Genomic DNA, 26,874 nt, shown 5'->3' on the forward strand with positions numbered 1-26,874 from the left:
TCTTCCCTTACAGGAATCGCTTGGCCTCAGTAGTACTGTGTCAACACCAGAGACTGAAAGAAAGTAAGTTTGGGCTGTTGGGGAGCAGGAGGGTGTTAAGTGACACTTTTTTACATGAATCAGCCAATCCATGTTAAACTGATTTAATTTCACATAATTCCAAATGAATGCCCCATTGAAAACAAAACTGACACCTCTTCTTTTTCTGTTTTTCTCTTGGTATCGGTGTGCATATGTGTGCATGCATGCAATGTAAATAAAGTTGGTGGACTGTTGTGAGAAGTGTCATCGATTTCCCTGCAAACTAAAGTCTACCTTTTTTTTAAAAATATCTTCTTTTTTTTGTGACGACGTAAAAGTTCCAAAAACAGAAATAGGAGTTAAACACTGAAACCACTTTCCCCTTCTTGTGAGCCCATGGTTTTGATACCGTACTTTTGAAGAAGGTGCCAAGCAAGTGGGGTATTTAAAAGCAACTTGAATTTTAGCAGTCTTTAATAAAAACCTCTTTGTATGAGCTGTGTGGGTTTCTGTTTGCTGTCTCTTTCCCCGCTACTCCCCCCCCCCCCCGGTCCTGCTGCAATGAATCTGTATCTGTTTGTTTTCTGTGCCTCCCTGGTTTTATCCCAAGAACTGGAATTCCAACTGCTGTGGGTAATGTGCAGTAGTGCGTGAAAACATCTAGCCTTGTATTTTCAGGGACTTCCAACTTCTTAGTGAGATCCCAACTTGGCTAGTTAAGAAAATGCACAGGGAGCCCAGTTTCAAATGTGTGGTGCTTTAATAGGACACTTCAGCCTCACAATTGAATTCCAGTGAGATACTTGTATGCCAGAATTGGACACTATGGCTTTGTCTCCATTAGGGACATTTTAAAAAAAAATTGCCACCATTGCTCATACTGGTTCAGCTGCATCAGCATGAGCCATGTTGGGAGCCCTTGTTGAGATAGGATACCAGCTGTTGTCACCATTTTATGTGCTGTTTCCATTAGTCATGCTCAGAACAGACTTCGGTGACACATTATTTAAAGTGATGACAGCCAATGGCCCGTGTGCAGTAGGGCTTCCAGTCGGGCAAACACTGGTGCTATCTAGTATTGGAAAATCTCCTTTGTGTAGAGAAGGCCTCAGTATCCTCAAAGAGGATATCTCCCTGCCTATCTTCCATTTTATTCTATTGAAGTTAAACCAAAATGCCACATTTATGAAACTTTGAATAAGTGCGGCCTGGGGGACAAGCTAAGATTTCCTATCATAATAATTACTTAGTCCAGCCATAGATCTCGAACACTTTACAGAGGAGGTGGTATTATCCCCATATTCTAGATGGGGAAATGGCAGCACAGAGGGGTGGAGTGACTTGCCCAAGGTCACCTAGCAGGCCATTGGCAGGACTGAGAATAGAACCCAGATCTTCTGTTGTCTTATGTTCTAACCACTGGGATGTACTCCCTTGCAGTATAGCTGCTAAACTACAGATGCCTTGAATAAAAAGAAAGCAATACATACATAAATATACTTGGAGTGGTTTTATTCTGAAAAGTGCTTGTTACGTGTTTTAACTGAAAGAATAATAACTTCACTTCTCAATTTAAATGGAAAATGCAGAGGAATTCTTTGTAAACTAAAGTATTTCATGAATGAAATCACAAGTGTTGAGAGAGTGAGTGTGTGTGTGTGAACTGAAGCACAGAACTGATTTAATCCATCCACATATGTGTAGGATTGTCACAGAGGAAGTTTTGCATCAGGGAATTTGCAGAGTCATAAAACACTTAACTTGAAGAATGTGGTCCTTCTTTTTGATGTGAGAGATTGAAAATTGCAAAGAATACTCCTAAGGGAATTCTGCACCAAAAAAATTGCCAAAATAACACAATATAATCATGACAGTTTCAATTATTTTGGTAATTTATTTAAAATACTTGTCAGCCAGTAAGTCTGTAACAATACAGATAACAAAAAATTCAGGAAATGTTTTTCGACAAATAGATTCCTTACTAGGCATATTAATACAGAACTTTGAGTAATAATTCATTTAAACTACAGTACAGAAACGTATTTCCCACACCCCTCAGAAGCAGCGCAAAGGCTTGTGGGAGTTGTGGGTAATGGAAGAGCTGAGGGAGAGTGAAGTAATTGCTGGGAAGGAGCCGGGGTGTGAACTTGGAGGGTTGTTGGGTGTAGATGAGAGAAGTATGGAACAGGGTTGGTTGGGTTTTTTTGTTTTTTTGGGGTTTTTTTTGGAGGGAGGGGCAGGGATTGTTAGGGAGTTGGGGAATCTCCCCCATGCAGACCCTTGCTAACTCTTACCCTCTTTTATTCTGTCTGGCACATACCCCTGTCCCCATGTGTCCCTGCACTCCCCTTCCCTGTTCCCATGTGGCCTTGCACCTCCCTGTTACAATGTGGCCCTGCATCCCCACTAAGCAACTCCCTGATCCCATGTGTTCTTGCACTCCACTCCCACGTAGCCCCACCCCAATCTGTCCTCCCACTAGCCCATCTGAACCCTATTCTGTGACCCTCCAGCAGCCCCATGAGCCCCACGCTGTCCATCCCCCGCCCCCCATATCCCATGTCTCCTGACCTAGCCACATGGGCAGGGCGTCGTGAGAAACACAGCCTCTTCTCTTCCACATCTGCAGGTAGGGCTGATCTCTGTTCTGGAACCACGGCAGCCCCTGGTAGGCGAAAGGTGTAACTGCAGCACCTCTCCAGCAGAATGTATCTTCTGCAGAGAAAAAAAAATTCTCAGTGGGACATGAATTCTGAGCATGCACAGTGGCGCAGAATTCCCCCAGGAGTAAAAGGGGTCATGATCATTTGATGCCAGACTAAAAACACCGGTGAAAATAGTCAAGGTAGAAGTGATTTAAGCCTGTGTTGTTAAGATGATAGCTTGATTGATCAATGCTAGTTTCATACTCCTAGCTGAGTGGCATTGTCTTATCAGTTCAGCACTGTTACGTGCAGGTAGAAAGAAGACTGTACAATTCATTGGCAAGAAAATGACCCTCTACCAGCTGTTTAGTCCATCAAATGATTTTTTTTCTTACTGCTAACAAACTGAATTAGATTCTTTATAATTTTCTATTTAGGCCTCATGTATCTGAGTTATGTGCTTTCTTTTGTCCTGCCTGATAGGACACAGTACTCTGGAGAATGCAGGCAGTTCATGAGAGTATGTCTACACTGCAGTTAGACCCATGGCTGGCCTGTGCCTGCTGACTGGGGGCGGCAGAACTTGGGCTAAAGGGCAGTTTGGGTTTGGCCTGGAGCCCAAGCTCTGGGATCTTCGCAGGGTCCTAGAGCCCAGCCCCCAACCCAAGCCCAAACATCAATACTGTAATTAAACAGCTCCATAGCCTGAGCCCCACAAATCCAAGTCAGCTGTCCCAGGACAGCCACAGGTTTTTAACTGCAGTGTAGACATACCCTGCTGTACCACTTCTGATGGCTCATCTACACAGCAACGCAAACTGCAGCCAGTCAGGAATTTTTCAGTGAAACGTTTTTACTCAGAAAATGCTGATTTGTTGAAACTTAATTTTTTTGTGGAAATGTATCAATTTCAATTAAAGGTTTCTCAGGTCCAGGATGGAATTTCTGGTCAGAGACCCAACAGCTTGGTGTTTAGGGCACTCACCTGGGATGTGGGAGACCTAGTTCAGGCTTGATTCAGAACAGAAACTTGAATCTGTTTCTTTCAAATGTTTACCCTAGCCACCGAACTATATAGTGAGTCTCTCACTCTCTCTCTGACCCAGTACATTGTTATTTACACAGAGTGGAACAGTTCCAACAGAGGAGAGGGAAAGAGAGAAAAGAGAGTCTGACTCTCATCTGTGTTTAGGGCACCTGCGTGGGATGTGGGGGACTCAGGTTCAAGACCCTGCTCTGCCTTATTCAATGACGTAACTATCAGACAATTGCAGGGGAAGGGTCTCTCTCATGATGTTTGCTACAATTTTCAAAATATCTTGTTTTCGTTCCTGTGTAGAAGTAAGTTGGTAATCTCAGTCTAGCTTCTATTGGACAAGGGACTGCCAGTCACGAAATCCACCCTAGTGATGGGCATGAAACTAATAGAAACTTCCTATTCAGTAGAGAGACAAGAGGTCTCTGTGGGCCTGGAGACTGAATTACCTTCTCACCTCTAGTGATGGTCCCTCCAGAAAGGGAGTGGGGAAGTATAAACTTCTGTTACTGCTGTCCATACTGTTCTAGCTCGAGAGAGAGAGTAGTAAAATGTGTTTTGTCATGGCACTAAAAATGCTCATTCCATTAAATTGGCTAGATTGGTAACAAGGAAACCTGGGAGGTAGGGGGTGGAAACTGCAGGGAAAACATAATCAGAAAAATCCTTATAGCACCAAACAAAGCAGAGAGATGTCTGAGGTTTGTGTGGTTATGTTGCTTGTATAGCTAGTAATACCCAATATGTTTAAAAACTGCCTGAAATATGGTAAATTACAAAATAGGAAGCAGAGTCACATTTGTTCAAGTCTAGTTCTAAACTTCATGACCAGTTGAGTTTTTCAGAGAAGTTGCTTCTATAAATTGAATCAGTTCTGTGGTTTTTGTAGGGTTGTAATACTCTGCAAATAACTCAATGGAAAATGATACTCCTGAAAAGTTTGTGCTTTTTCTTCCATTAATAGGCGCATTTTTCTCTTGTCAGGTTTAATTTCCACACATACACCCTTCAACTTGCAGCATTATTGTCAGATTGAATGTTAGAGTAATATTGTGAAGTCTGATCTTGCCTCCAGCATAGTGGCATGCCTCTGTATACAACACAGATATTTTTCATTTTGAACAGCAATCCTGGCTATGCAGACACAACTGAATTTTGGTTTTGACTAAAAGTATGACCAATATAAGACCAAATACACAGGAAACACGTTCTTGGTGGCTATTGTTGCCTCGGTGCCTGTAATGTGTCAAGCCACGGGTGCATCGTATGTAGTAATAATGCTATTATTTCTCTAAGATGACAACTCCCCAAGGAAGTTTACTCAAGCCAGGGGAATGAGGTGGGACGGGGGAAGGAGAGGTTGTTCGCCTCATTGTAAACATGGTGTTTTAAACAATGGAAACCAACATTCTGATTAGCTCCCAGTCCCCATATTTGAGCAGTCAAGACTCTGCATGATGGACTAATGAGCTCTGTATATTTGACAGGAAATCCAGGCCAACCCTACTCCCCTTGAACTCATGCTTCTGCATCCTGTCTCTCATCCTGTTTTTAGCAGATCCAGGGATGTTGCAAAGGGAAGTTATTTGTTTTCCCCCTTGGGGAATAGATCTGTTTGCTGTCACTATTCCCTGCACTGGCCTTGTTACGCATTTTAAATGTGGTGTATCCGAGAGCCTTCAGGAAAGGGTAGGAGCTAGATGCCAAGTGCAAGAGCACCATGTACAGGCAGGACAAGGCACAGTCCCCTGTGTGTAAGTTATTCTTCCAGTTAGAGGGGCGGGGAAGGAGGAAAAACTACTGATGGGTAAAAATGGGGGTCAATAACTGTGAGTGAAACTCTCAGCTCTTTGGCATTCTCATTGTGTTCTAAATCTTTGTGTCACAGTGGATGTCCTGAAGTGTCCCATCATGCAACAAATCACTCAGTGCTTCGTGAGTGATATTATTCATCAGTATAGCACAACTTCTAACCAAGAAAATAAAGATATATCATGTTAATGTTGTGATTCGTGCTCCCATATCTGTCAGGTTATAGCAAAATGCATTTAAAATGTTCTCTGCCAGTTGAGCCTCTAGACCTACATCACAGTTCAGGTTGTAGGAGTCAGGTAGAGGTTGATCTGTCCAGCAGAGTATTCAGGAATGCTTGTATCATGTGCATGCTGCATGATGTAACATTTCTGAGGGGCCTGGCATTCCAGTTTATAGGAGTCCCTGTTCGTTCAGCAGCTGTGTCCTTAACTCTGCTTCAGCTGTTCACAAATGTAAAACTCGGTTGTGCTGTGTGTGTGTCTAGTACGTGCCTCTTAAACTGAACCTCTCTCATTTGGAGTCCTTGCACTTTGGCCAGCTCTCTGGCCAGTGGGAGGAGGTTTATGGTGTTGTGAATGTTGGGATTGTTTTTTGTGAAAGCTACTTGATTCTCAAGGCATGCAGTGAAATTGTTATCAAAGAAACCAGAGCAGCAATGACCAAAGCAGCCATCTGCAGGCTCTGTCTTCCCTTTGGGGGACACTGTTAGTTTAATCCATTCTTACAGGCTGAAGATTTGCTTCCTGGGTATGCAGAGTTTTCAGCCCCATTGCCAATATGTGGTATAAACTCAAATTTATCTTGGGTATTAAACCTCCAGATCAGTGCAGTGCTGAGAGATTACTTGGAGTTCAGTGCTGTCTTGTTCCATAGCATTTCCTTAGCATTTCTTTTAAAACTTGCTTTCTTTATACAAAATAACACACAAGACCCAAACTCTGGACCCTGTGGTACTCTAATCCAGTGATCGTTGGCAGTAATATTGAGCACCAACCCTCCTAGTCCTCTTCCACTGTAGCGTCCAGACTCCAGGCCAAGCCCCAAAAGCAAAAGGGTCATTAAATCAGCACTCTAGGTCACATTCCCATTGTGCTGGTTTAAATTTGATCAGACTCAATTCTGGCAGCTTGTCACAGTGCCCAGATTAACTGTGGCAGATGACTGAGAGCTTATCTGTGATGAAACAGAAGAGCTACACTGATGGGGATGAGAAGCAGGAAGAGGACAAAAACGGAGAACAATAAAAAACCCAAACAAACCCAGGACACCATAGCTGCACTTAATTAAGGACGGAATAAATTCCCACTGTGTAGGTTAGAAATTGCAAGGAAAATATGGAGTTGGGGGGTGGGGGGAGTAGTTTTATCTCCTAAATTTATGGAGTAGTTAAGATAACATTTCTTTATATGCAGTGCTTGCAAGAATCAAAAGGAATTGGTGAATGTGTGTACGACCCCATATTAACTTGTTTGAGGCCAGATTCAGTAGAAGCCAAACTATTTGTGTTGCCTGCAAATAGCCTCCCAAAGAGAAACAGAGCAGGAAACTCCCACAATAACACTCACAATTGGAGTGAAAGGCCAGCCAAACGCAGCCTGTGACACGTGACAAGTGCTACCAGTGTGTGTCTGAGCAGCTGGAGGAAGATTTCAATCCTAGTAATTTTGTAAAAGGATATTTTTCAAAAGAGCCCTAAACTTGTCACAGCCATGACTAACATGCTTTGTATATAGAGAAACGTTACATTTGTTAGACTGGGCCTAGCTCACTGCTGTGGAAGTATTTTAGAGCTGATGATTATCTGCCTCTTTGCATGGATCCCTCTGTGCATGCTCTTGCCACTTGCTAAACATCGCATCCCCTGCTGATGGCCATGTTCAGACAGTACTAGTAGAACCAACATGGCTGGTTCCATGTTGGCTGAGGTGGGGGGGTGGGCAACAAAAATAACAGCTCAGTGTTTGTTTCCACTGAGAAAGTTTTGACCTGCTTAAAGAGCCATTGCTATGGAAACGTAATGAGAAAATAATTGAATGGAACCTCTGCTTTCCATCTCTTTACAGTGATGCCAGGAAGGTCAGAACCTTGCAGCCTTGCTTTCCCTTCAGGTCCATACAAATTTGATAAGAAACTAAAGGCCCATTTTCCTCCTCTATGCCAGCCCCGTTAGATAAACTATCTCGTATTCAGTCAGTAACAGTTATAAAGATGTCGGTTTTCATACTGATTATGTGGCCCTATATAATGCATATAGATAACCAAGTGGCCTTCCAAAGGAGCATGCAGAGGCTTTTGTGTTGGTTTATTCAGCCACCCAAATGTGAATAGTATTTTTAGATCCAAAATCGCATCCTGAACCATCCACCCCAAAAGGGTTGTAAATAGTTATTGACAAGCGTTAAGAGGGCCACTATCATTTTATTGAAGATCATAATGGTGTTGGTTTCATTTTTTGGACTGCATTGGACACCTGTGGATTTTATGTCCTATAAATAAGATGAGGCCATGTTTTAAAGCATACCTGCATTTATAAAGTTTAAGCTAAAATAAAAGCCAGTCAGAATCACTTCATTCTCTGCTACTCTGTTATGGTTTGTTTTGAGAATGATGGGCTTTTGAAAGCCAACAGCACATTCATAAAAGCAGCACATGGTGTCATTTGTTTCCCTTTCCAATTCTGTAATGGTCCAACTCGGGGCTATTTCACAACTTATGGCACATATGGACTGTGTGTCTTGTAAAACCAGCCACTGTGTATGCAAGATAAGCCCTGGTGCTTTCCTGTCTAAGAAGAAAATCAGCTCACAGTTAATAGGAAAAATTTTAGCCTACCTAGTTCAATAGAGCTGTAGCCAAAAGCCCATTTTCTAAGTGGATACTTTGTTCAACTAGCCTGTGTTGCGTACTTGTGCAGTGATCTCTGGCCTTAGGGGGGTGTCTTGGTGGCACAACCTCTAGGGCAGTAGTGGGCAATGGCCTGTCAGGGTAATCCGCTGGCAGGCCGCCAGACAGTTTTACATTTGCATGGCCACCTGCAGCTCCCAGTGGCCGCAGTTCGCCATTCCCAGCCAATGGGAGCTGCAGGAAGCAGCGCAGGCCAGAGGGACGTGCTGGGTGCCGCTTCCCGCAGCTCCCATAGGCTGGGAACGGCAAACCGCGGCCACTGGGAGCTGTTGGTGGCCATGCAAATGTAAACAAACTGTCTGGCAGCCCGCCAGCAGATTACCCTGATGGGCTGCGAGTGGGCCGAAGGTTGCCCACCACTGCTCTAGGGCTTAAAAAGGAGTGTATGGAATGTGCAAACAGGTAGGTATAGAAATAGCATTACCATCTGCTGTACTTTAATGACAAGATAAGTCCTGGTGGTACCTTTGGTATAGCTGGGGTTGCCATGGTGTGGCTAAAGCTCTATGTACCCAAGACACAACTCCATTGGAGCATATCATTTCTGTAAAATAGGTATGTAGCAAACATGTTCTTTGGATCCAAAGAGTAGCCTTCATTTTTAACCTATTCTGAGGCAATTTTTTATTTCTTGTTTCCACATCTCAGGCCCACAAAGTCTTAAAAATAGGCCTAGGAATGGTTTTGAAATTGTGAGATTCACAGATAAAGTTCTGGACATTTCTAAACTTCTATCCTACATAGGACTGGAAAATACTTCTATAGGAAGAGCTCTGTATTAGCTCGAAAGCTTGTGTCTCTCTCTCCAACAGAAGCTGGTCCAATAAAAGATATTACCTCACCCACCTTGTCTCTCCTCTTTGTGGAATATACTTGGCGATATATCCTTCTTGTATGAAGCTAGATCCATAGATTTCTCAGCTATATGCTGGGACAGAATACATTTCATATGGATGCCTACTAATGAAGTTGTACATCAGAGCACAACAAAACTGAAGGTCTCCCCAGTTAAGTAATGGCATTTGGCTGCCTTTCAGACATGCAGTGCTGAAACTTCTGCCAAGTGTCACTGCATCATTAACTTTCAGTACAAGTTATCAGTCTATGAATGGAAGAACACAAATCACTTTCAGCGCATGTTCACAGAGGAGCTGCAGATTTAACACAGTAAGGAAGTGTAATCAGCAAATCAAACAAAAATCAACTCTGAGGGCCTATGGAATCTTTCACCATACATGTAAGAAGTAGAAACAATTGATGTTTTTATATCCTTGGTTAAAAATAAAAAAAAATCAAAGTTGTCTGGGAGAACTTACAGGCAAGTGCCTTGTCTTATTGTCTATACTTGATTTTGTCAGCTTTTCCCTCTTGTAAGACAAGCTATTAGTATTTTCAAGGTCCGCCCAGAGATGGAAGACTTTGCAATTAGAGAATGCATCAAATGACGATTGGACATGTTTGCCCTTCTACCTAAGTACTATCTCTTCGTTTTGTCTGGTGCCAGGAATTTGCGTCCTAGGACTTTGCTCGGTTTCTTTCTTTCTTTCTCTCTCTCTCTCTTGTCAGAGTTACAAATTAGATGTTGGCCTGCTTGCTGTGGAATCTCCCTTCCATCACTATATCTAGCCCAGGAACATCAAAAGACTGCTGCTGCTGCAGGTTGTTGGTAGTCAATATGAAATGAGTTGGTGGCCTCAGGCCAGTCCCTAGTGAACAGATGCCCACAATACCACCACCACCTGGTATGTACTTGTATCCCGGTTGGCAGCTTTGGCAGTGAAGAAGAGGATTAATATGGATTTGAAGGCTGAACAACCCTCTCACCACAAGAAATGGTCTCTCTGGCTCAAGGCAGAGCTGCCATGGTGGAGCAGCAGGGACAAGCTTTCACGGCTTGGCCTACGTTGTTCCTGTTCTGATAATAAATAGGATTCGTTTTCCAGGGATGTCAGTTTGGCACCTTCCACGAGCGCTGAATTCACTAAAAAAGCATTTGCTGGATGCTGAAGTCCATGCAAAGGCGCAAAAAGGTAACAGGGTTAGTTCTTTCATCATAGAAGCTGAAAGCCAAGTTCTGATGTTGCGCTCATAGACAGGTCCATGTGCTTTATGTTTGGGATCAAGGAATGAGTGAGTGATGCCGTTTAGGAAATGCCAGTGCCATCATTACATTAGAAATACATTAGAAATTGAAGTCAATGGGAGTTTTGTCACTGACTTCAGTGAGGCTAGTATTTCATTCAAAGTCTAAAGGGACTGAGAACTTTTCTCCTGTGCCTGTTGTTCAAGCTCTTTCCTGAGAGCCAAATATTTGACTGCAAGGGCTGTGAACCACCTAGGTTATTAATTTTTCTCCCTAGAAGTTATCCCATCCAAGAGTAAACTTCATCAGCAAGGATATCAACAAATGCCCCCTTCCACCTGGTGCAGTCCAAATCTGGAATGTGGTTGCATCAGCTGGTTTGCAGTTTGTGCCGGATTACATTTCTAATCAGACTGAAGTAGAAAGGAGATGGCATTTCACAGCTCTGCTGTGCCAGCTTCTCTTTGCCCAGATGAATTACTGAATCAAAACTAAACTTCATGCTGTCTCATTTTCCCTTTAATGATGTCTTTTCAAATTGATGAGCATGATCTTCATGCTTACAAAGTGCTGGCCTGTAATTGCTTGGATTGTTTACATTGTGAATCCGTATGAAACAAAAAAGTTTTCCCTTCTGAGGTTTTCTGAATTGATCAAAAACTCTGTGGTGCCCTCTGCTGGGAACCCAAGAAAATGCAGAAGAGCATGGGGAATTCAGACAAAAAGGTTCATGAAATACAGAAGAACCTCAGAGTTGCAAACACTAGAGTTACGAACTGGCCAGTCAACCACAGACCACATTTGGAAAGTATGGAATCAAGCAGCAGCAGACTCACACACACACAAATACAGTGCAGTACCATGTTAAATGTAAACTGCTTTAAAAAAGGGAAGGGGGAGTTTAAAAAAAAGACAAGGTAAGACAAGCTCACAAAAGCTTATGCTTTAATAAATTCGTTAGTCTCTAAGGTGCCACAAGTACTCCTGTTCTTTTTAAGGTAAGGAAACTGTGTCTGTGCTTGTTTCATATAAATTAAGATGGTTAAAAGCTGCATTTTTCTTCTTCATTGTGAAGTTTCAAAGCTGTATTAAGTCAATGTTCAGTTGTAAACTTTTGAAAGAACAGCCGTAACATTTTGTTCAGAGTTACGAACAACCTCCATTCCCAAGGTGTTTGTAATTCTGAGGTTCTACTGTAAGTGGAGAATGGCATGTTCTGTATACAAGACTTGAACTGGGGTGGTGGTGGTGTTTTATTGTGGGGGTTTTTTTTGTAGATTGAAATATGCATGTTTTTATTTGCATAGGTACAACACAGGCATTGTATTATCAGGCATTATTGTATAGTAATATGTAATAGAGCAATATGCACACATAATCACGCTAATAATGGCCTGCACTGAGTGTGTGAAGCCAACAGAAATATTTTCATTGACCTAAATGGGCTTTGCTTCAGAGTGCTAGATAGAGATTTTCATCTGAAGATTTCAAAGAACTTTGCAAAGTTCAGTAACTATTATTCATGGACTTAAAAACTGAGCAAATGAGTGTTCCTTATCACTTTGGCTGATATTCTTACAGAATATGGGCTAAAAATAAGTCCTTTTAGCTGGATTTTGAGTGAGGAAGAAGTAGTAAAGCACATGATGGGAGTCAGGAAAGTGACTGATGATCAACTCTGCCGCAGACATCCTGGGTAATCTGAGGCAAGGCACTTAGCTTTTCCATGCATTGGTTTGCCATCTATAAAGTCAGGGAAATGATAGTTCCCTTTCTTACAATGATATGGTGAGGGTTTAATTAATGAGTACAGTAAAAGCTGTGTTGTTCAGCTCTGTACCAACCGGAAAGCTCTCTAAACCAGCATTTCTAATCTTTATAGAAAGTCTGGTGTATAGTCCGGATGGCGCAGGGCCAACAGGCTCCCTACCTGGCTCCGCATGGCTCCCCGAAAGCGGTGACATGTCCCTACCGCTCCTAGGCAGAGGAACATCCACGAGGGGTAGGGAGTGCGGGCTCTGGGAGGGAGTTTGGGTGCGGGATGGGGCTCTGGAACGGGGGTTGGGATGTGGGAGGAGGCTTGGGGTGCCAGAACCGGGGGAGACTCACCTCAGGCGGCTCCATGCAAGCAGCGAAGTGTCCTGGCTGCTCCTGGGCTGAGGCAGGCGGCTCTGTGCATTGCCTCTGCCCAGGTGCTGCCCCCACAGCTCCCATTGGCTGTGGTTCCTGGCCAATGGTTGCTGCAGAGCCAGTGCTCGGGGTCGGCGGGGTCAGTGTGCAGAGCCTCCATGGTTGTTCCTCCACCTAGGAGCAGCTGGGACAGGTCGCTGCTTGCGTGGAGCTGCCTGAGGTGAGTGCCCCCTGAGCCTGCTCCCCTGTCCCAACCCCCTGTCCGGAGCCTGCACCCCCTCCCACACCCGAATTCCCTCCCTCTTAGTTAACCGGCACCACCTATTCCCTGAACATGCCAAATGAAACAGCTTTTACTGTAGTTTATAAAGCATTTTGTACTCGTAAAATGAAAGGCACTATAGAAGTGCAAAGAGTTATACTGTCAGTTAAACAACATAGCCGTAGAGTAAATGAATACAGCATCACAGAAATACAGCTTCTAAATTAGTCAGAATTCTACTTCATTATATAGAAGAAGAAAAATATGTGAATCCCTTAGATGTAACTTATGATCCCTTAGATGTAACTTTGGGGTTTTTAAATGCTTATTTGTCTGTCTTGGTCAAAATAAACTTGCTTCAGGGTTTTCAGAGAGGAACTGAGTTAACGTGGTCAAACTACTGTGGTCAGAGCTCAGAAGCTGTTTGTAAATAGCTACATTTAGAAGAAAAAGAAGGGGAAACATTTGCTGATGCATTCGCTTGAAAACACAGTTTACTGTAACCAGATAGCTCCCAGGAGATGTGAAAACTCCGCAATAATTAGTCCATTTCTCTTTTGTGTTCTAGGCTTTCCCTTCATAAATCAAGTTCTGAAGAAAGCTCTGTAGGTCAGTATGTTTCATTTCATGTTTCTCTCTGTTTAATTCTCACATCTCTTTAAGTTTTGTGTATGTTGGGTGCGATTATCGGAAGAGCTGAGTGCCAACAAATCCTAACTGAAGTTTGTGGGAAGTTGGGGGTTACACCTTTAAAAATGAGGTACAGCATCTACAGGTGGCAGACAGATCCAGTCCAGCTAATACTGTCATTTTGTAAATATGCAACTTGTGAGTTGCAAATCCTAGAATTTTAGATCATTGCTGGTTTGTCCGTTTGCCTTCTTCAAACCACCTCCCGCACTAACTTTCAAATCATTAGGCATAATTTGCCAGCTTCTCTCCCTTAATTTTTGAGATACTTTGTGTTGTTTTAAAATGGTGTATTTGTATTTCAAAGTTTATTTTTCAGACTGCCCTCTCACACTTAGCTCCTGTAACTAGCTCGGGTACTCATTAGCTAGACATAAAATCCTGAGGTTTTTGCTGAGGGTATTTGGTTTTTATTCCTTCTAAGGCTACCCACACCCGATTTAAACTGAGAAAACTAGAAAACAGATAAATGGCAGGAGATGGAGTTAATGCTCTCATAGCATTTCTCATGCAGATCAGCAAAGGGAATATATAACAAAATAACATTCCTTATCTGAGTTGGGGTTTAGTCTAAATAGTTGTGCCTTAGCTAAAGAGAATAAAAAAACAAAAGACTGCAAAAATACAGCGAGACTTGACATGAACAGTTAAACAAATGTCAACATGAACACAAAAGGGTCTGTGTGTTATAATTCAAAAAATGCCTCTTGGTAACTTCTCAATCCTCCACAACCATCCTTGATGCCAAAGAACATACATTTCTTTTAGATAGTTAGATTAGCACAATTCTTATACAGATCAAATTCAGAAAATGAGCAAATTTGGGGAATTTTTCTTTCTTGGTAAAGTTACATGCTGAAGGTTTCAAACGGGAAAATCTAATTTTCGTATTAATGTTCCTTTCCTGTGCATTTTTCTTAAGGGAAAGCCGACTGGAAAAAGAAGAATAAGTATTTTTGGCAGAATTTCCGAAAGAACCAGAAAGGAATAATGAGACAGACTTCGAAAGGTAAAGCCTTTAAGGACACAGTGACACACTGCACTAAAAATGAGTCTCTGTAGCTCCTTAAAGTCTAAGAAACAAGTATCACAAAACAGAAACTAAAACAAGATTATAGTAACTTGGCGAATACGGATCTATATAAGTCTAATCTGCTCGACAAATATGATCACAGATTTGATCCATTGTGACTTTAGCTTGGGGTGGGCAAACTTATTGGCCCGAGGGCCACGTCTGGGAATAGAAATTGTATGGTGGGCCATGAATGCTCACAACATTGGGGTTGGGGTGCAGAAGAGGTTGAGGGCTCTGGTTGGAGGTGCAGGCTCCGGGGTGGGGCCAGAAATGAGGAATTCAGGGTGCAGGAGGGGGCTCCGGGCTGGTGCAGGCTCCGCTTGGGGGTGCGGGCTCTGAGATGGGGCTGGGGATGAGAGGTTTGGGGTGCAGGAGGGAGCTCCGGCCTGGGATTGAGGGGTTCAAAGGGTGGGAGGGGGATCAGGGCTGGGGCAGGGGGTTGGGGCATGGGAAGAGGCTCTGGGGTGCAGGATCCAAGCAGCTCCCAGAAACAGCGGCACGTCCCCGCTCCGGCTCCTACACAGAGGCGAGACCAGGCGGCTCTGCACACTGCCCCGTCCACAGGCACCACCCCTGCAGCTCCCATTGGAGCACTGGAAGGGGCCATTGGAGCTCGTAGGAGCCGGAGCGGGGCCATGCTGCGGCTTCCAAGAGTCCCATGGTGTGGCCCCCAACCCTGCATCCTGGCTGGAGTGGTGCAAGCCCCAGCTCCCGCTTCCCAGCAGGAGCTCGCAGGCCAGCTTAAAACAGCTAAGGGCTGTAGTTTTTCCACCCCGGCTTTAGCTGCACTTAAAGGATGAGTTATCAGCTGTATTCTGTTAGGCCTCAATCCTGCAAGGTTTGGGTGACCTGTTGAAGTCAATGGGAGATGAGTGCTCTATTAGTGGAACATGTATACCTAAATGTCCTAGAATAATATGAGAATATTAGTGTGAAATTCTGGGGAATGGGAAACGCATGTTTTCAAATATAACATCTGATCCCCTTTTTTTGCCCCAGGGCTGTGCTTTGATGCCTCTTGATCTCTGAGTTGCTCACTTTGGCCTAACCCAGCTGATTTGAGGGAGGTTGTTGCAAGTCACAGTTTGGAGGCTCAGAATGTTCCTACCATTGCAAATAGAGAGAGAGATTTTCAGTTGGAGCTGGGTTGAAAAAAGCTGTACGTTTAAGATGGGTTGCATCTGGCATGTAAATAGGAGGTCTAAAGATACTTTGTATTTATTGGCTACACTTGCTATGATTTATTCTTATGGCTGACGTGTTTGTTTAAGGAATAGTTAGCAAAAGACTCCACCCTGCTTTGGGTCTGCAGTACCTTCTCCAATTTACTTTAAGGCTGAGCTCAGCATGGGTCTGCATAGCGCCAGTTTGCAAGCATAAAAAGGAATGAAAGAGTATCTGCCTGCAAATGAAAACACATAATATGAATCCACCAGTTAGGTTATTGGGGCTTCTTCCCCAGTTCTGCTCCAAGTGGACACTGATCATTGCTCTGTACTGTCTTAAAAGAGTCACACAGGTGCAGTGATGCTGTAGTGCAAACATGGAGAGCGGGAAGGTGCTTGCAGACGCGCTCTCTTCTGGTTGTATCACTCTGTGGCAGGCAGGTGCCACCCCAAACCACTGAACAGGCACAATGAATGTGGTGAAAGTATGTGAAAGGTGACAGGACTCTGTTTAGGATGTAAAAAATGTCTTTAGAAGTGACTTGTCAAGGCAAGTTGCTACATTAGCATCCCCTTTACTGCTCTTGCCACTTTCAGATGTGGTCCCAATCAGTGCTATATATACACCTATACGCATTATGATTTTGGCCGCATCTGCTTTCTTCTTACCAAACTCTGCTGGTTTCAGCACGCATAGTAGGACGTTTATTGTAGGTGGGAGGCATTGATCTCCATCACTGTGGAGGAATAAGGCTGCCCTCTTTCCTGTATTTTCCAATGGAACAAAAGTGGCAACCTGCAGGTTCATCACTGTGTTACGCTGCATCCCTCTGCCTGATGCAGTATCCGTCACGAAGCTGTGACAACCACAGTTTTTCCCTACACAGATCAAATTGTGGTGTGTGGGGAGGGTTCATTCAGCCTAGCCTGACCCAACTGGGAACTGGGTTCTGGAACTGAAGCAGCATCGCCAATGCTTGTTTCCAAACATTCACCTTTTGGCACTGAGTCGTTTTATGGGTGCGTTTCATCTCTTCCTTTCTTCTTCAGGAGAGGATGTTGGTTATGTGGCAAGTGAGATCACAATGAGCGATGAGGAACGGATCCAGCTGATGATGATGGTGAAAGAGAAGATGATCACCATTGAGGAAGCACTTGCTAGGGTATGAGATGCATATAGTTTCCCATGATTCATTCTATCCCAGCTTCCTCTGGGGAGGATGCCCGGTATCCTGTCATCTGTTGACCCTAGCAGGGTGTTTTTCTGAGTAGTGCAGTGTTGTGCAGAGAACAAAGTGGTGGTCCCCTTTGTGAGTGGCAAGTGTGATGGTGTCTGCACTTTATCATAAGGTCACGAGGCTGACTCCACAGTAAAGGCTGAGGTTGCACTTTCAAACTAAACCCCTATTTTCAAACACTTCTAACTTTGTTCAAGGAACTGGTATCCTAGTTCCTTAGTCCAAACATGACTAAGGTCCTCTTTCAGAACTACATAAATAGTCCAAACATGTTTGGATGAGGACTAGTCGTGTTTGGAAAAGAATTAGACTGAGATACTAAATGCCAAGCATAAATAGCACACTCAATTTCACTAACTTCAGAAGAATACCCCAAGCTATGAAATGCACCAGTCTGAGATATTCAAAGGTTTGGGTTTATGACTGTACCCATAAAGAGAAGGAAAATATGATGAATAGTTTGAACTCGGAAGTCCTACTGAACATCATAACACAATTCTGTATAACCTCTAAAGAGGGTAGACCCTTGATGCACGTGGAGAAAGCTAATCACGTGACTGCAAGTAATTGAGTCATCGTTTTCTTATCCTAACTTCCATCCCAGCCACATCATTCGCTATCCTTTCTCATTACGCAGTGTCAAATTCAGGTCTGGTCTACACCTAAAACGTCCATAGACCTAGCTACTATAGTGACAGAAAAAATATCTTCCATCACCGACAAGTGTCTACACTACAGTGGCATAGCTGCAGCTCTGCCACTCTAGCGCATGTAGTGTAGATACACCTGCAAAATAGTGGTTCTCTTGTGCTAGGGATATCTTGTATTTTATTTGCCTGTGAGGGACTGTGTGCATTCACAGCAATGTATAAATAATATAGACTCTGCAGTGTTTTATAAAATAATAGAACAAATAGGTTTAGCATATGATACATGGAGACAGAGTAGATGTATCAGTGCATCTTTAAATAAATATATTCTAAGCGTCACTCACATGGAGTTATTTCAAAAGCATTCAGGCTGTCTGAGCTAAGGGAGCTTGTTCCCTGTGTTAGAGGACAGCCTGCAACCGTTCAGCGCACGTTTCTGCAAGCCCTTTTCCTGTCGAAGTTCCCCCATCTGCTTACTGACCAAACCCAGTGTTGGTTAGTTTTTAATACCACATTCAGGTTAGCGCTGTAAATATCCATCTAACATCTTGCTTCAATTGATTCCTCACAAATAAGCATAAGATTTCATCTGATGTTCCCTCACCAGGGTACCTTTCTGTACTGCACATTGTCCATGTCAGGCTTTGCAGTTTTTATCTGTTCTTGCTAGAATGTGCTTATTCATTAGCTGTTGTCATGCTGCTCAGGGCTACGTATACAGTTTAATCTGGGGGTGTGATTCCCAGCTCAAGAAGACATACCTGCACTAGCTCTGATCCAGATGGCCCATAAAAATAGAGTGTAGCCGGGGCAGCTTGAAAGCGAGAGCGGCTAGCAACTGGGCTCTGCTCTATTTTTAGTGTGCTAGCTCAATCGGAGCTAGCATGGGTAGCTCTCCTAGAGCTGGGAATTTCTCCATTTTGTTCTTAGACAAAAGATGATTTATTTTGTTCAAGTTTCATGAAAATCTGTTAAGCCATTTTTGGGGACTTGTCATTAAAATAAAGACAGATGCTTTTTTTCACAGAATGCACTGGCTGACATGAACTTTTCTTTGCAATGTTTAAAAAGTAAAAGCCTAAGATATATAATATATATGTTAATGTAGCATTAAGGTTGACATTTGCATAAGAGCCAAGAAATTCAGTGTTCAGATTGCCACAGCAATAACATTGTACCTTTGTGCAAATATGTGATCACACAACATACGTGCTGTAACACCAAGTATTATGTATGTGCTGCTTAGGTTATGGGAAAAGGTGGAGTTTAAGCATAAAATGGTGCTCTTTTACTTTCTGTTTATTTACACACACTTCCTTGAGTTAGAGTGGCAAAAAAGATGAAGATCCTTTCTTTTATATTGTATGTATGCAGGGTTGTAGCCATGTTCATCCCAGGATATTAGAGATACAAGGTAGGTGAGGTGATACCTATTATTGGATCAACTTCTGTTAATGAGAGAGACACCAGCTTTTGAGCTTACACAGAACTCTTCTTCAGGTCTGGGAATGATACTCAGAGTGTCACAGATAAATACAAGGGTGCACTGGACCCTGCCATAACCACTGATGCAAAAGCGGCAGATATCTCTCCACTGCTATGATGATCAATATCCCCCACAACACCCCTTTCAAAATTCATGGGTCCTATATATGCCTATCAAGGCATGTGATATACCTCATCCAGTGCACTGATTGCTCCCATCAGGCATTGCAAAACCTTTCCAAAAGGCTGGATGGTGGTGAGTTGCACAGTGGGGTACCTACCCATGGTACACTGCTCTCTCCATCGATACAAGCACTTCTGTTGAGTACATGCACTACCAACACAATGAGACAAGTATTCACACGCACCGGTGATGTATCAGTGGCAGCAGCTGTATGCTGACGTAACTTAGGTCGACATAACTTTGTAGACTAGATATAGCCTTGGACGCTCTGGTTACCTTCCCCAGACCTTAAAAGGAGCTCTGTGAAGCTCCAAAGCTTGTCTCTTTCACCAGGAAAAGTTGGTCCAGGAAAAGATATGACCTCAGCTATCCTCTTTTATATTGTATGTTGCTTGGTGAAGAGTACGTCCCATTTGCTAACATGTATGAAATCATATAATAAAGTATTGTTAATATTCCTAGTGTAACTTTAACACTAACAAATTTCTCATTTTCTCTGCAATTAATTCTTTACCCTTGCATTGTTTTTTGTGTGTAATAATAAAGTATAATATGCATTATGCTTGTAGTTGCACTTCTTCCCTCTAGTGGCCTGAATTACTAGCAATAAAATGTACATCAGTAATTTTATCTTGTTTCCTTTAACAAATTTAGGTCTTGATCCAAAGCCCTTTCAAGTCAATGACAGTCTTTCCACTGATGTCAATGGACTTTAATCAAGACTGTAAACCAGGAACTGAGAATGTTTGGGGACCTAATTTTCAAACCTGGATTTTGATGGCTGCATGTTTATATACATCTGTTGTGTCTACAAATGCCACACTTGTGCACACAAATGGTTACTGAAATATGCAATTTCCAAATTTGCTAGGGGACCATTCTCATGTTGCATGCACAACAGATGCAAGCTTGTGTCCAACTTCAGTGTCATCCTTGACAATATGACCCTTTAGGAGTTAGTTCTTTTCTGTGTATTATACCTTTTTATTGTAAAACAATAAAGATAATCATTAGTTTTAAATTTAAAAAAGCTGAATCTCAAACTTCCATCCCTAGATCACTTTCTTTGTAAGGGAGTTACAAAGACTACCTTGAGTTAACCTATGCAGTGCAAAGTGTGTCTTTAGAAAGGAATATGTAATTTTGCATCTTGGGAGCCACAGTTCATCAGTTAAAACACAGTGTTTCCAGATCACTTCCTCCATTTGATTAGTGTCATTTCCTCAAAACTTTTTTCCATTCTAATATAATTAGAGGATTAAAAAAGAGAAATGCACTGCAGAAGTTCTGTTTTTCCCATCTTTACAACAGTATGGACAGAAACTGAAAGTGACTATTTGTTGCTGAACAATGGGTTTATGCATATCTCGTAGTTCAGTATTCATTGAGTAACATTTCCTTGTTCTTTAATTTCAGCTGAAGGAATATGAGGCCCAGCATAGGCAGACAGGCATCATAGACTCTGCAGATTGGCCTGACGGCTCGTACCCAACATTTGACGGGTCTTCCAATTGTAATGTGAGTACCTGTCTCTGATATCACTACCCTAATGCTACAAAACCTTTTATTGATATCCAAAAATATCCCACCTCACCAGACTGATTTATTCAACACCATCTTTTTGTGTCATGGGATACAGTGCTGCTGTCATCTAACCATCAGGAGGTCCTCAGTATTGATTGAAAATCCTCAAGGTCCAAAGCCTTAAGCAAGGATTGAAAATAGCTCTCTAAATATCTTTTTTTTTGCATCCAGCTCTTCATCACTTACCATTCAAAACAAACAATACACTAGGCAAAATACCCACCTACTATAGAGAAAAGTTATTTAGAACCTTTTTAGGCAATGGGACCTCTTTATCAAATGAAGTCAACCTCCTCAACTGATGTGAATCAGCATAGTTCCATAGACTTCCACAGAGCTCGCTGATTTACGCTAGCTGAGGATCTGGCTATGATCTGAGTGCCCACTGTTTTCCATTCAAATAGCTCCAACCATCCATTTGCTAACTCCCAGCTCAGAATGTTTGCAATTTATGCCAGACCCATAAACACGAAGAGTTTTCCTGCCTTGTTTTTTTAACATCTGAGTTATGTAGATAATGACTTTCCTTGTTTGTATGGACATCAGATAATTTGTGTCACACAATATTGAGTAAATTAATATTTGGAAGGAAGAAATCATCATTTTTGTAGAATTGTCTACTCCCATCTGTTTATCTAATTGAAAGTTCATAGATAAATCGTATGCCCAAACACATTTGGCAGTCCTATTCAGATTCTTTGTATCCCACATAATTAAATCATAGACCCTTGAGACTTTTTTAAAACCATGAATGGAATCTTTTAGTAAACGCAGTGGGAGGTTGGCTTCTCATTGTTAGTTGCTCAGAGAAATTCTGTGTCTTCTTCTTTGGAGATTTTAAAAAAGGGGAACACAAAAATGGGGAAGTTAGTTAAATGGAAATTAAAAGATACAATCCAAAAGTGAAATGCCTGTAAGTATCATGGAAACTGTTTAATAACACTGTAACACAGGTTAAAATTAAATGTATACCCCAAGTAAAAAAAATTGTAAAAGGACCAAAAAAGTGCCATCGTGGCCGAACAACAAAGTAAAAGAAGTGGTTAGAGGCAAAAAAGCATCCTCTTAAAAATGGGAAGTTAAATCCTACTGAGAAAAATAGAAAGGAGCATAAACTCTGGCAAGTTGAGTGTAAAAGTATAATTAAGCTGGCTAAAAAAGAATTTGAAGAGCAATTAGCCAAAGACTCAAAAACGAACAGCAAAAACTTTAAGTAAATCAGAAGCATGAAGCCTGCTAAACAATCAGTGGACAATTGAGGTGTTGAAGGAGCACTCAAGGAAGACAAGGCCATTGCAGAGAAACTAAATGAATTCTTTGCTTCAGTCTTCACTGAAGAGGATGTGAGGGAGATTCCCACACCTGAGCCAATTTTTTTAGGTGACAAAAATGAGGAACTGTCCTTGATTGAGGTATCAGTAGAGGAGGTTTTGGAACATTGATAAATTAAACAGTAATAAGTCACCAGGACAAGATGGTATTCACCCGAGAGTTCTGAAGGAACTCAAATATGAAATTTTGGAATTATTAACTGTGGTATAAAGAAAAGGAGTACTTGTGGCACCTTAGAGACTAACCAATTTATTTGAGCATGAGCTTTCGTGAGCTACAGCTCACTTCATCAAGTGAGCTGTAGCTCACGAAAGCTCATGCTCAAATAAATTGGTTAGTCTCTAAGGTGCCACAAGTACTCCTTTTCTTTTTGCGAATACAGACTAACACGGCTGTTACTCTGATAACTGTGGTATGTAACCTATCATCTGAATCAACTTCTTTGCCAGATGACTGGAGGATAGCTAATGTGACACCAATTTTTTAAAAAGACTCCAGAGGTGATCCTGGTAATTACAGGTTGATAAACCTAATTTTGGTACCAGGAAAATTTGTTGAAACTATAGTAAAGAACAGAATTATCAGACACATACATGAACACATTTTGTGGGGAACAGTCCACATGGCTTTTGTAATAGGAAATCATGCCTCAGCAATCTATAGAATTATCTGAGGGTGTCAACAAACATGTGGACAACTATGATCTGGTAGATACAGTGTACTTTGTCAAAGGCTTTCTGAAAGTCTAGGTCCCTCACAAAAGGTTCTTAAGCAAACTAAGCAGTCTTTGGAATGTCCTCTCATGGATCAGTAACTGTTTCAAAGACAAAGCAAAGGTAGGAATAAATGGTCAGTTTTCAGAATGGAGGGAAGAAAATAGTGGTGTCCTACAAGAGTCTGTGGAATCGGTGCTGTTCAACATATTCGTAAATTATATGGAAAAGGGGGTAAACTCTTTGCAGATGATACAAAATTACTCAAGATAGTTAAGTCTAAAGCAGACTGTGAAGAGTTACAAACTGATCTCACTAAACTGGGTGACTGGGTAACAAAATGGCAGATGAAATTCAATGTTGATAAATGCAAAGTATTGCACATTGGAAAACATAATTCCAAGTATCCAAACAAAATGATGGGGTCTAAATTAGCTGTTACCACTCAAGAAAAAGATCTTGGAGTCATTGTGAATAGTTTTGAATATACGCTCAATGTGCAGCAGCAGTCAAAAAAGCTGACAGAATATTAGGAACCATTAGGAAAGGGAAAGATAAGAAGACATAAAATATCATATAATGCCTTTGTATAAATCCATGGTATGCCCACACCTTGAATACTGTGTACAGTTTTGGTCACCCAATCTCAAAAAAGATACATTAGAATTGGAAAAGGTAGAGAGAAGGGCAACAAAAAGGATTAGGGGTATGGAACAGCTTCTGTATTAGGAGAGATTAAGAAGACTGGGACTTTTCATCTTGGAAAAGAGGGACATGATAGAGGTTTATAAAATCTTAACCAGTGTGGAGAAAGTGAAGAATAAGGAAACATTGTTTATTCCTTCACATAACACAAGAACCAGGGGTGACGCAATGAAATTAATAGGCAGCAGGTTTAAAATGAACAAAAGGAAGTACTCCTTCACAGAATGCACGGTCAACCTGTGAAACTTGTTGCCAGGGGATGTTGTGAAGGCCAAAAGTATAACAACGTTCGAAAAAGAACTATGGTAGGTAAATTCATGGAGGATTAGCCAAGGGGGTCATTAGCCAATGTCTGTCAGACGCTGGGAGTGGATGAATAGCTTGAGTGCCTGTTCTGTTCATTCCCTCTGAAGCATCTGGCATAAGACACTGTCACAAGACGGGATCTTTGGCTAGATGGACCATTTGTCTGACCCAGTATGGCCATTATGTTCTTATGTAAAAATATTTTTACTAGAACAATATTTGCTTTTAAGTATTCTAAAAACTGAAAGATTCTCATCTTCAACTAGATGGGAGTAGCGGGAATGATGATCCTTGTTCTCTCCCTGATATGGCAGATTTATCTGAAAACTGTGGGGCAAATTGCTCTAATCATTTTCCGAGCCATTTTTATGTCCAACTGAGGACGTCTATCTTGATATTTCTTTCCTTTGTATTTACAGAGCAAGTAAGTCAGTATATCAGATGGAGGTATATTTCCACCTCCCCCTTCCTTTTTTATTCCCCAGTACAGTCCATTGTTCAGTCACAGCTCCAATAGAAGGGTTATTAACAGTCATTCTTGCCTTGTGGCATCTCAAGAGGGTGAAAGAGGCTAAAAATGTTACCATTAATAGTAGGAAATATGAGTTAGATTAGCTGGGTCTGTGTCCCTGGACAACAACACAATCAAATTAAGCAAGGCCATGGATTTAAATGTCTGTTTTGGGTCTCTTATTCCCAGACCCCAAAATATAAGCTTCCTATAACATAACATAAATTCTGAACAAAAGTAAAACTGTCCCTTCCAGGCTCTGTGACTGGCAGAGTATACTTATAGCACTCATATAACAAAGTCTGAATTATTTTTTATTGAGGTTTGTGGCAGTCACATACAGCATCCACAACATAGCAAACTAAGAAATTCCCTTTTCCTTTGATCCAAACTCAGTAGGGATCTCAATTCCGAAAGCTCTCCCTTCTTAGATCCTTCAACACTGGGTGTTCCTTCAGAGAAGTCACTGGGGGTCGGACGTACCTTTGAAGGTAGAACTTGACTGTGATAGTCCCAATGTTTTCTCCCTAATGGAGTGACCTAGCAACTTTCCCCAAGAATAGGGTTCCTTGTCTTTCTCTATGTTGAGAGCAGAGAAATCTGCTACAGCTCTGTGCTTCATTGGTAGGTTTTAACCATCTTCCTGCTAAGTTCTGTGTGGGCCCATATACCCCATTTCAAAATGCCTCTTAAGATTTTTGCCCATTCTTTTAATTGTTTTCCCCCACGTAAATTTAGTGCTGGTGAAAGGCACCAATCTTGTTTACCCTTCAAGGGAGAAACAGATCAGGCTCTTTAATTAGTTTTAGTTAAGTACTAGGCTACCAAGGAAGGTTGTGAAATCCCTGTCACTGGAGGTGGTTTACTTGGTCCTGCCTCAGCACAGGGGGCTGAACTAGATGACCTCTTGAGGTCTCTTCCAGCCCTACATTTCAATGAGGCCACCCCTTTCATCGACCAAAAAGAAACGGGTAAAATGAGGTCAAAGGCATGGGGTTGTGATCAGTGTCAAATGTGAAAGAGATTGCAAGTTGCAAAAATCCAGTAAAGGACACCAGAGTGAAAAATGTCAGATTGATCAGTCTGGAGACAAGTCTTCTATGCAGAAGTAGAGTGGACAGTAGCGGTGCATGCTTCTCCAGACTGCTTTGACAATGGGCCTCTGTTCTGATCTAAAAAGAGCACCTTCAGTTCAGTTTCCATGCTCATCCAATGCCTACTAGGAAGACAACTGATTGCTTTTGTGGTGATGGTTTTGTGATTTGGACTTTGATCTGCTATGGACTAAACTGACTCCATCAAACTCATTTAATGTAGACCATCAAGCAGAGGAATTTTTAATATATTAGAATCATTCTTTAAAAAGCTCTAACTTTTCACAACAGGGATGAAACCTCAGGATATGATTTTTAATGAGTCACTGAAATTGGAATTTCTGGTTTTAATTAAAACTCCATGGATCTGCAGATTTTGTTGGCCTTTTTCCATTAAATCTCTGAGCCAAAGTGTTAGTGAGCAGTTTTTAATGGGACTCTGAGAACTTAGAAAATCACGTTTCCATCTGAACAGTTTGTACCCACTAACACTGTGACTGAGCCATGAGACGCTAAAAGTGAAAGAAAGAGAAAACAACAGTTTCCTCCAATATTTTTAGTTTTTCACTGTATTTGACAGCTGTTTGTGTGTAGACAGGGTCTCTGCTTTGCTGATGATCAGTTTCAGCTCTCTCATGTACTGCTCTGGAGAAACTCACATTCATGCTCTTTCACCACATCCTGCAGTAGGATGGTTAATAATAACACAGACACAGAGCTGCTGATGTTTCTGAGTATGGGGCCAAGAGAGCAATGCCTGCTTCCCAGATTTTAACACTGGTCTGGAGAGCACTAGGAGTCTGGTAGGAGGTTATCAGGGGCTTGTGCATTAGAATTTAGAGACCCCTGCTTTGTGTGCGTGATTTACCTGGTTTTGGTGTACATCTTTGACACACCAACAGGCAAGAAACAGGACAATCTATTCAGAAATTTTGCAGGGAGATACCCTGTGCAGTTCAGAAATTTACTTCAGTTGGGTAAAAGTGAGACATTTCAAGTTGTCCCTTTAAGTCACCATTTAATGTGGACGTTAGAGAAAAGGAGATGAAAGAGCATGGTTTTTTCAGCTTTACTGTTTCATTAAATGAACCAGGCAAACTATGGACAAGAAGGATAGTGTGGATGTATTTATATCTTCAAAAGTCTGTTCTTTCCCCTGAATTCCAAGGGACTCCTCCGAGCCAGGCAAGTGCTCTTACTTGCAGGGAAGCATGTTGCTTTCAATCGTAGTTATAATCAGAAAAG

General features: G+C 42.0%; 1 protein-coding gene across 3 annotated transcripts in view; it reads left to right on the top strand.

Moving 5' to 3' along the window:
* Nucleotides 1-26,874, top strand: part of SASH1 (SAM and SH3 domain containing 1) — a 192,639-nt gene that overhangs the window by 96,508 nt on the left and 69,257 nt on the right. For all 3 annotated transcript variants that reach the window (XM_073337579.1, XM_073337578.1, XM_073337580.1), the window contains exons 4-8: nt 14-63; nt 13,465-13,505; nt 14,509-14,595; nt 16,878-16,990; nt 20,801-20,902. In XM_073337579.1, the coding sequence (XP_073193680.1) occupies nt 14-63; nt 13,465-13,505; nt 14,509-14,595; nt 16,878-16,990; nt 20,801-20,902 (393 nt within the window). The remainder of the gene's footprint in view (nt 1-13; nt 64-13,464; nt 13,506-14,508; nt 14,596-16,877; nt 16,991-20,800; nt 20,903-26,874) is intronic.

Source organism: Lepidochelys kempii, chromosome 3 (assembly GCF_965140265.1).
Source record: "Lepidochelys kempii isolate rLepKem1 chromosome 3, rLepKem1.hap2, whole genome shotgun sequence".
Taxonomy (NCBI): domain Eukaryota; kingdom Metazoa; phylum Chordata; order Testudines; family Cheloniidae; genus Lepidochelys; species Lepidochelys kempii.